The 11,089-nt window shown below is 45.3% G+C and overlaps 1 protein-coding gene across 1 annotated transcript in view; it reads left to right on the top strand.

The window, feature by feature from the left end:
* ASB18 (ankyrin repeat and SOCS box containing 18) overlaps positions 1–4,330 on the top strand; it is a 44,224-nt gene extending 39,894 nt beyond the window's left edge. Inside the window, exons 7-8 of the mRNA XM_012558407.1 lie at positions 2,605–2,718; positions 4,145–4,330. Coding sequence (XP_012413861.1) covers positions 2,605–2,718; positions 4,145–4,330 — 300 coding nt within the window. The remainder of the gene's footprint in view (positions 1–2,604; positions 2,719–4,144) is intronic.
* Positions 4,331–11,089: the final 6,759 nt, after the last annotated feature.

The following is an 11,089-nucleotide window of genomic DNA, read 5'->3' as shown; positions in this document are numbered from 1 at the left end:
TCATATATATATAGATATATAGTACCTGTCTTAGAAAAATTGTCCAACTTCAGTTTTCTCAACCAAGAAATAGGAAAAACAATTTTAAAACACTTGTTAAATCTTAGACCTCAAAAACAGAGAGCTATGACCTAGCCCTGCCCTCCCCCCAACAAAAAACTGAGTTTGGATCAAATCAAGCCTCTAAATCCAAGTACTAATTTACAAAAATAAAAAACGCAAGACAGAACAACGGAATGTTAGACAACCCCGCAGGGATGCAATCATCAAAATTCCGAGAGAAACTCTATAGGACGCAAAACTCAGTTTCTTCAACAGGTAACTCTCATGATGCAAGAAAGAGAGGCCTAAAAATACATCAGATGACTTAATCTCACTGTGTCGGCCTTGTTCGGATTATTATTCAAGGAGTTTTTTTTAATATAATGGCATTTAAGAGAAATTTGTTAATTTAAATACTGATTAGATATCAGATGACATTAAGGAACTATTGTTAATTTTTCAGGTGTTATAATGATGTTGTGTTTATGGGTTTTTTTTTTAAGGGTCCTTTAAGAGATACACTGATATAAATGAAATGATAGAATACATGGAATTTGCTTTAAATAATATTGGAGAGAGTGGATGGGGGTGTGGATGGGGCAAGATTAGCCACAATTGATGGTGGGCCCATGGGTCTTATCATACTATTCAGTATACTTTTGTTAAAAGTATGTATGTTAAAATGCTCCATAATACCTCCATGAACTACTGCCTCCCTTGCCAAGAGACCAGAATTGGATGGTGCCTGGCTACCGTTATTAAACATTTTGATCAATGACTTAATAGATGATTCCTGATCAAAAGGGGAAAAAAGTGGAACAGAATTTCAAATTTATTATAGATGTCGGACTTACTGGACCCATTGAGGCTGGAGGACCCCTGAATCTGTTTCCCTAAGAAAATTTTTGAGCCTTGAACTGAAACTATCCCCTATAGTCATCTTCAAACTAAACAATGAGCTGAATTAGTAAAGAACATTCCCCTTGAGTGTTGCACTCGTTTGAAGAATTATCTATATGAGATCAAATTGACACAGTAACTCTAAAGTATGAATGAATAGTTTATGGGGCAGTGAGTCTAAGTCAGTGGGGGTGAAATGATATGGAGAGAGACAGAAAAATGACACAGCATGAAGAATGTAACCAGTGTCGTTGAACTGATCAGATTGTTGAATGAGTGTAAGATCTGCTGTGTACATTTTCACCAAAAATACTGCATAATAAAAAAAAAGTTTATTTGAAAAAAGCAAATCATCTTCCCATCTTTAAGATGAAGCTGATTGCCTTGAATTGTAGATTTGCAAATAAGAAAATGGAACTCCTTTGTCAGTGGGGACTGTGAAAATAGAACATGAAGGCCAAGTCACGAGGAAACGTAACAGTAAAACAGTTCTCCTCCAATTCTCAATTTCTGACATACTAGAAAATTGAGGAAGACATTGGGAACACCGTCCTTGGGCCAAACTCCTTCCCAGCAGAAGCTCATTGCCTGCCTCTGGGGCGGGGGCGGGGTGGGGCCTGCCATGCCGTCAGCATCCCTCCTGGGAAGGGGAAGAAGCAAGCAGCGTGTCCGACTGTTCGTCACAGCCATTGCGATCAGAACGACTCTGCTGTCGAGCTGCCTTGTGCTGATGTATGTGTTCACTCGTTTGATCCCCGCAATAAACCGTTCTGTTATTCATTGTTCCCTGGGGACAAAGGCACAGTAAGTTTGTAACTCAGCCCAGGTCTTGCGACAGAGGTGGGACCTGTTGAATTTTATTTTATTCTCCAGACTTGCTGGAGTTTAAGAGTTAAAGGGACTTTTTTTATACAGCAAAAGAGACACCATTTCAGCAATCTCTACATGTACAATTCAGTGACATTGATTACATTCTTCAAGTTGTGCAACCATTCTCACCCTCCTTTTCCGAATCATTCCACCACCATTAACATAAACTCCCTGCCATCTAAGCTTCTCATCTAACCTTTCGAGTTGCTGTTGTCAATTTGATCCCACATAGCATTTAGCACAATGCTAAAGAGGCCCTTTTAAAGAGTTAAAGAGGCTTGGATGATTCCAACTCGACCCCCTTGTTTGAAATTCTTATCTCCTTCGACCTCATTGCTGTGCATGACATTTCTGCTTGCACATTTGCTTGCTTGCTCAGAAGTATTAGTTCAGACATTAAACAGACCCTTTTGAAGATAAGTTTAAATGTTTGATCATTCTGTACATTCTGCTCTTACCTGACCCAGTAGTATGTCAAATATATGAAAATGTTTTGGGTTGGGTTGGGTTGGGTTAGGTTTCTCTCTCTCCTCCTTCCTTCTTTTCTCTCTCTGCTTTTTTGCTTTCTATAAAAACTCTCAGCTTGCCTGGTTCAGGGGGAGACTTCCTGGTTTTGCTAGGAGCTATTACCCCAGTTCATGAATCTTTCTGAAACCAAATAAACTCTATAAAACTTACCTTGTCAGAATTTTCTTTTTAACAGACCAAACATACCCCCACACCTCCCTGCACCTTCCCCACTTGGACCCCAAACCCAGTCACCTCAGCTGCACTGTTGCCTCTCCCGGCCAGGTGTTGAAGACCTGTGCGTCTGCCCCCGCTGTCATCGAGGTCCTCTTCAACTCCTACCCTCAGCTCCGTGTGTCCGAGTCCTGGAGGGAGGTGATCCCTGAGGAAGTACTTGAGGTGAGTAAACTGCCCTTCTTTCCCCCTTTAGTACAAAACGTTGGCCTGTTTTTGCTTACCCACGTGTGGAGTTGCACACTAATATCCAAGTACGTTTGAAACAGCCGGAGAAGGAAAGAGAAGGGGAAAGGAGGATTGCGTTTGCATATTTCTGTTTTGCTTCTGGAGGCTCAAAAATCACACAGCCAAGAGCCTATTGTTCTAATCGGGGGGCTGCTGGCTGCAAGGAGCAGAAGACCAACCCAGGCTGGCTGAGGAATATAAGGGGCTGGGTAACCAATGTCCAGAGAGGGATGGACACTGGATCCACCTGATCCAGAGGCTCTGGTTCCATTTGGGGAAACGCTGGTCTAGTCTCTGTGGGTCAGCTTCATCCTACTGCTTAAGAGGTGACTGGGGTAGCTGCGGGTGTCACAGCTGTACACATCAAAGCCCACCGGTGACCGTCGGCTTCAAAAGAGGGAGGCCATTTTTTCCAGAAGCCTCTAGAAAATTTCCTCCTCCTGTTGCGTTGACTTGAGCCCTGTACACGTCATTGTTGTTGTTGCTAGCTGCTATCCAGTCACCTACAACTCCTGGACGACAGAACAAAATGCTGCCCGGTCCTGTGCCAGCCGCATGATCGGTTTCGGATCACACCATCATGACCCATAGCGTTTTCACTGGCTGATTCTCAGAAGTAGATTGCCAGGCCTTTCTTCTCAGTCCTTCTTAGTCTGGAAGCTCCGCTGAAACCTGTTCAGCATCATAGCAGCACGCAATCCTCCACTGACAGATGGGTGGTGGCTGCGCATGAGGTGCCTTGGCCGGGAATCGAACCTGGGTCTCCTGCATGGAAGGCGAGAATTCTACCGCTGAACCGCCCCTGCCTCATTGTGTGCACTTTACTGAACACCAAAGCAACACCTGCATTGGTTGGCTTGGCCCGGGGCTCCTGAGCCACTCACTGGCAGAAGGGAAGGGCTTCCCGTGACAGGTTTAGATTAATGGGGTCCACCCTGGAGCTGCAGGCTCCCACAGAGGAGTTCCCTCTTCCTGCACTTGAGGAAAGTATACAGGATGCTTCATGCCAAACGGTGCTTCTCGTTTCAGTTTGCTTATCTGGTCCCAGGAGTCCCTGCCTGGCACAGATGGTTAAACATTCAACTACTAACCAAAAGATGGGAGATTCTAACCCACCCGGAGGTGACTCAGAGGAAATGCCTGGCGATCTGCTTCCAAAGGGTCACAGCCTTGAAAACCCCTATGGAGCACAATTCTACTCTAACACACGTGGAGTTGCCACGAGTCAGAATAAACTTGATGGCACCTGTTTTGGTTTGGTGTGGTGTCTGGTCTACTCTGCAATCAGGGACCCGGTGACTGGGGCAGGGACGTCTGTCTGTCCCATGGGCACCGACTCACACTCCCCTGCTTCCTTTTCCAGATACACCAGCCTTTCTACCAGTCCCTCTTCGCCCTGGCTGGCGCCCCACGCTGTCTGCAGCACCTCTGCCGTTGTGCCATCCGGAAGCTGTTTGGCAAAAAGTGTTTTCACCTCATACCCCTGCTACCCCTGCCCAAGTCCCTGCAAAACTATCTGCTCTTGGAGCCAGAGGGGGTTTTGCGCTGAAAACCAGAGCCGTGTGACTGGGGCTCCTGTGTCACCTCCGTCTTCCAAGGAGGCTATGTTACCATGGAGCACCCTAGAGGAGGGGGCAGACCTGAGTGGACCCCTCTGCCTGCCCCTCACTCTTCATGTGCCTGGGCAACAGCACAGACCCGCCAAGCTTCTGGTTCACCCCCAAATGGGATTTGTAATAAAAGCCCTTTCTGCTGTTCAGGGTTGCTTGTGTGGGGACCAAGTGGAATCATGAACATCATAGTACAGTACTTTGTATGGTAAAGTACATTTTGGGTTGAACTAAAGGCCATACGTGTTTTCCCCAGTTTTGTCCCCTGCCCCCATGAGTTGGCAGCACACTTGCCTCCTATGAACGGCCCCCTACCCCTGCTGGAGCCCCATCACCAGAGAGACACTTGCTTCCATAACAAGAGTACCTTCCCTGGGCCCATTACAGTCCAGAGCTCCTGAGAAGACATTGGAGGGGTGGAAACCAAGCATTCTGACCCCATCTGAGTCTCTGTCTGACACACTCTCCAGCGCCAGCTGAGCCAGCACCAGGCAGCTGACCAGGGAGCCGAGCACCATGAATGCGCACAGGTTGGTAGAGGGTGAGTCAGCTCAGCCTCAGCATCACATAAGAGAGATGCTCTGAAGGTCAAGAGCACTGTGGTCATCCTCCAAGGATAAGTGGCGGGTCCCTCTTTTCTCTTCCACTAGAGCCACGTGTAAGACGCTGCTGGGGGAGCCTTGGGGACCGGGTGCACGCCCTTCTGGATGTCACCATTTGGAAGGGGAGTTCAGACCACGAGCGAAACCCACGGTGGGAGTGGAGAGAGTGGACAGGTTTAGCTGTATATGGAAGGAGGTAGCCGGGCTGAGCCTTGTGGGTGGTCGGGTTCAACACAGTGGGTTCGCCAAGGGAGCGAATGGACAGCATCCCCCCAGCAGCTGCAGCTGCCCCCCACATCCCACCCTTTGACACAAACTGACCTGTTCTACAGCCTGAAGCCAGTTGTTATGGAGCCAACTCCAAATTACGGCGGCCCCATGTGTGTCAGAGTAGAACTGTGTTCCATAGGATTTCCAATGCCTGATCTTTCAGAAGCAGATCACCAGGTTTTCTTCCAAGGCACCTCTAGGTGGACTCAAATCTCCAACCTTTCCGGTAGCAGCCAGGTGCGTTAACTGTTTGCACCATCCAAGGACTTCTGTTCTACAAAATGGCTGTGTAAACACAGCATCGAGGCTCCGCTCATATTCCTACCCCCTACACATGGCCCTCCCCAAGCCCTTCCTGGGTAGATATTCTAGGGTCACCACTGAAAGAAAAGGAAAACTTGAAGGATGACAGGGGTGCAGGAAAGTACAGAGCACGGTGAGGGGACAGTGATTTCATTTGTCCTCTAGTAAAGGAGGGTCCTGGAACTTTGGCAACTAGAAAGAGTTAAGGCTGGAGGAAGTGGAGGCAGATTGGAAGGGTCTTGGCTTCCAGACCAAGGGTTCTGGACTTCCTGAGGAGCCATGGAGCAGTAAGCAATGTGGTCACAGTGGGACTGTAGGAAGACTGTTTTATCTTAGAAAGGGATGCAACAGACTGGACAATGGGTATGGAGCCCATGGCAACAGTGTATGCTTCTAAAAATCTAACTAATAACCAACTGTTAGGTTTCCAAAAACAATTTTTTTACAGCTTAAAATAGCAACATGTATCTCATGGTGAGCCCCAGGTATCTCTCTGAAATTGCACCATTTTGAAGGAATTTGTTCCTTTTCACTAATTTCACCCCCAATAATTTTGTTTTGAAATTCAGATGATTCAAGGAAGAGCTAATACAGGAAGTTCCTTAGTGGTAAACCATTCACTCCTCAATCTGGTGCTCTGTTCCTTCATGTAGCCATCCCTCACTGAGCACCTATGGGGCCGTGCCCAGTGCTTGGGGCTGAGGCCTTCCCAATGAACAAGACAGACTTGATCACAGCCCTCCTTGCACAGCCCACAGCCAGGTGAATAAGGACAGCTTTTCAGAGAGAAGGCTGTGTGGAGTCTTGGACACGTCAGGGAAATGTGGGAAGGAAAGGTTCCCCTTCCTGGCCACCTTATTTCTGGCTGCCCATGCATTGAATGAGGACCTACTGTATTCCAGGGTAGATGACTTCTCCAGCCATCACTGTGATTGAGTCCTACAGGCAGCCATGTGATTTCTATGATGAGCACCCCTTCACCCTACTTTGGCCAAGTCAACACCAAGTCTAGTTGTATGTGGAATACAGTGTCCCAGTCAATACCATCTCTAGTTGTATATGGAATACAGTGTCCTAGGCAACACCATGTCTAGTTGTATATGGAATACAGTGTCCTAGTCAACACCAAGTCTAGTTGTATATGGAATACAACGTCCCAGTCAACACCATGTCTAGCTGTATATGGAATACAATGTCCAATCCCTCCAGCCTAGAACTCTTGGTCAACATGGACCAATTAGCAACAGTAACAGAGCAATAAACCACACCTCCTAAGAAGTCAAGAGTCCTTTACCCTGCCCTCAACTCCTCAGGGACATCAGGTCTGCAAGAGAGTGAGTAAGGAAGAAAATGGCTCTAGACGTCAGTTTGGAGCCAACTTGCTTCTAGTGGCTGTTGAGATGTGCTAAATATTGTTCTCAAATCATGGCCATGACTAGATGGGACAAAAATGGTTCGTGTGGCTATTCAGGGCTACCTTAATCATCAAACTGGATAGACTTCATTTACAGTTCTGCAGAATTTAATTTAAAAAAAGGTAACAGAAAAAATCGCTTCAATGACTGTGTCTAGGCTACGTGTGTTAGGAAGTTCTGAAGTTAAGGGGACTTGCGTAATTTCACATAGATGAGAAAGAGAAGAAGGAGGAGGAATATGAGGAGGGGAAGGACAAGACTGAGAGGAGTGGAGGGTTGCAGGGAGGGACGGAAGAAAGGAGGGAGGGAGCGAGTAAGTTAGTTGATAATAAACATCCTATAAGACATTTTAATTTGAGGTTACAATTACCTTGGCTTACTTTTTCCCCAGAGAACAGAAAATACACTGATATTTTTTATTAAGGAGCTCTGGTGGTGCAGTGGTTAAATGCTCAGCTGCTACCCCACCGGCTGCTTGGCAGGAGAAAGATGGCGGCAGTGTGCTTCTGTAAAGATTTACAGCCTTGGAACCACTGTGGGGCAGTTCTACTCTGTCCTACAGGGTTGCTAGGAGTCAGAATCAACAGCAGAGGACTGGGTTGGTTTGTTTGTTTTTATTAAAGGATCTGTCCAGTTATCCAGTGCTGCTATAACAGAAATACCACAAGTGGGTGACTTTAACAAACAGAAATTTCTTCCCTCACAGTCTAAGAGGCTAGAAGTCTGAATTCAGGGCACCAGCTCCAGGGGAAGGCTTTCTCTCTGTGACGACTCTGGAGGAAGGTGCTTGTGTCTTCAGCTTCTGCTTCCTGGTTCCTTGCAGATCTTCGTGCGTCTTGGCATCTATTTTACCCCGTGTGTCTTCTGCTCCCTTGTTTAATCTCTTTTATATCTCAAGAGAGAGTAACTCAAGACAAAATTTACACTAATCCTGCCTCATTAACATAACAAAGGCAACCCATTCCCAAATGGGATTATAACCACAGGCATAGGGGTTAGGATTTACAGTACGTATTCTGGGGGGACATAATTCGATGCATAACATAATCTAAAAAAGTTTCTTTTTTTATACTGTTCATTTTGAACATCACTATTTTTCTCTTTTATATATACTCGATTCCAGAAGGTCCAGTTTTTTCTTTATTTTCATATTTATGTTTTAATTACATACAAATATATACAAACATATATATATATATATATGTTGTTGTTATTAGGTGCCATTAAGTCGGTTCCGACTCATAGTGACCCCACGTACACCAGAAACGCTGCCTGGTCCTGCGCCATCCTCAAAATCTTTGATATGCTTCAGCCCGTTGTTGCAGCCACTGTGTCAATCCATTTCGTTGAGGGTCTTCCTCTTTTTTATGACCCTCTACTTGACCAAGCGTGATGTTTGTTTTATGGGCCTGTCGAATCTTTGGCTGAAGGGTGAACCTCAGGAGTGACGTCAGTACTGAGTTCAAAGGGTGTCTGGGGGCCCTAATCTCAGGATTTCTCCAGTCTCTGTCAGACCAGTAAGTCTGGTCTTTTTTTGTGATTCAGAATTTTGTTCTACATTTTTCTCCAGCTCTGCCCAAGACCCTCTATTGTGATCCCTGTCAGAGCCGTTCGTGGGTAGCCAGGCACCATCTAGTTGCGCTGGACTCAAGTCTGGTGGAGGCTGTAGTAGTTGTGGTCCATTAGTCCTTTAGACTAATCTTTCCCTTGTGTCTTTGGTTTTGTTTATTCTCCCTTGCCCCAGATGGAATGGGATTAGTGGAGTACCTTAGATGGCTGCTCAGACGCTACTCACCAAAGTAGGATGTAAAACAGTTTCTTTATAAACTATGTTATGCCAGTTGAGCTAGATGTTCCCCAAGACCATGGTCCCCACATCCCCCAGCCCAGTAATTCGGTCCCTCAGGGAGATTGGATGTGTCTATGAAGCTTCCATGACCTTGCCTTGGTCAAGTTGTACTGACTTCCCCAGTATTGTGTACTGTCTTAACTTTCACCCAAGTTACCACTTAACTATTGTCAACTTAGTGTTTTTCCCTCTCCACCCCTCCCCTTCCTGGTAACCATCAAAGATTGTTTCTTTCTGTGTGTAAACCTTTTCATGAGTTTTTATAACAGTGGTCTCATACAATGTTTGTCCTTTTGTGATGGATTTATTTCACTCAGCATAATGCCCTCGAGATTCATCCATGTTGGGAGACGTTTCACAGATTCATCATTGCTCTTTATTGTTGTGTAGTATTCCATTGTGCGTATGTACCATAGTTTGTTTATCCATTCATCTGTTGGTGGGCACTTAGCTTGTTTCCATCTTTTTGCTATTGTGCATAATGCTGCAGTGAACCTGAGTGTGCATATGTCTATTCTTGTGACGGCTCGTATTTCTCTAGGATATATTCCTAGGAGTGGGATTGCTGGATCGTATGGGATTTCTATTTCTAGCTTTTTAAGGAAGCACCATATCATTTTCCAGAATGGTTGTACCATTTTACATTCTCACCAGCAGTGCGTAAGAGTTCCAATTTCCCCGCAGCCTCTCCAATGTTTGTTATTTTTGTTCCAATTTATTTTTTAATATGCATTCACATGGTTCAAAATTCAGAATCTTAAAGAAAAGGGTAAATGGTGGTTTACCTGCTATTTCCACTAAAAGAATAGCAGAAGGGTCTTTTTCCTCCAAACTTGATGGAACATCTTTGATTATGACTTGTTATCCGACCACAGAGAATTCAGAAACACACTAACGGTGGCCCTGGGGAGGCTGTCCTCTTTCTGCATCAACCAGACCCTGGACAGGATGAGATGCTGACCCCACAGCTGGACCACCAGACACCACCCCAGCCCACACCCTGCCCACGGGCAGGGTGTGGCTAGGACGTTTGCGTTTAAAGTTCTGAAGGCGGCATCTTCTCCTCGTATTTCTGTCAGTTTAATGTTTTTATTGGGGTGCAAATATACATAACAAAACACTGGCCATTTCAACAACTTTTGCGTGTACAATTCAGTGATATTAATTATACTCGTTAGGTTGTGCAGCCATCACCACTATCCACTGCCAGATTTTTCCATCACCCTTAACAGAGATGCAGTGCTCCCTAAGCAGTAATCCCCCTGCCTCCCTTCGTCCGGCCCCGGTGAGCCTTCATAAGCTTTAGCCTCTATACATTTGCCTAGCCTGGGCAGTTTGTAGAAGTGGGGTCACACGGTGTTGACCCTTCCGAGACTCTGCATGAGTAATCATCAGTTTGTCATGGTTTGAAGAAGATCAAAACTACTGACTCTTTAAGTCTCAGAAGTATTTGCTGTCCCAGTCACTGTAAATAATCGTCACATTTCCAACCTCTGAAATAGCCCTTTAAACAGATGTTTATGGCACAGGCTGTTGAACTTTTGCAAAGAGCGCTTGACCCTCTAAAGAAATGGTGTAAAATACAGGTTTGGAGTATGAGCTGGTCCTCTGCAGCGACCCAGCCTCCTCTGGGCCACGCGTGGTGCTAAGGCGCTTAATCACGGCAATTTCCGACGTTCCTAGCTCACCCAGAGCTTTTCATCTTTGAAGGGCTGCCCCAGGACCAGTCGATAAGCCAGACTATTGCACCTTTTCTTCCATTATTTCAAGGATAAATTATTTCTTAGTCAAATTTGCTATATGCAGATGAGATATTCTGAAGCCCCGAAGTTTCAACCCTAATCATTACTATACTTCATTTCTGGTTTGAAGTAAAGTTTGGAAGCATCCAAATACTCTTCAAACTCCAGGATTTGCCTTAAAATCAATACTTTTCTATTTTAAAACAAAAAATTAATTTCATTAAATTGCTAGAATAGGCTTGAGGTCCATTTCTAGAGCCCAGGGATGGATGGCTGTGTTGAAATTCATTTTCATAGAATCCTGCAGGTGGCGCCATAAGCAAACGACTTCTGGGCTCCCACCAACCTGCTCTCCCTAGAATTAGAGGAAGAAAACAGCAAGATTTTAGCTGACATGATAAAGAAACGGCATAGGAGCATAGGAGAACTCTACATTTGTAGAGTATGTCATACAGAATTGTGCTTCTCTAAAAAAATTCCATAATTAATATTGATTATAGAATTGGCCTACTTCCTT

Source organism: Trichechus manatus, unplaced genomic scaffold (genome assembly GCF_000243295.1).
Source record: "Trichechus manatus latirostris isolate Lorelei unplaced genomic scaffold, TriManLat1.0 scaffold00165, whole genome shotgun sequence".
NCBI lineage: Eukaryota > Metazoa > Chordata > Mammalia > Sirenia > Trichechidae > Trichechus > Trichechus manatus.
Note: the sequence above shows the minus strand (reverse complement) of the source record. Positions and strands in the feature narration are given on the sequence as shown.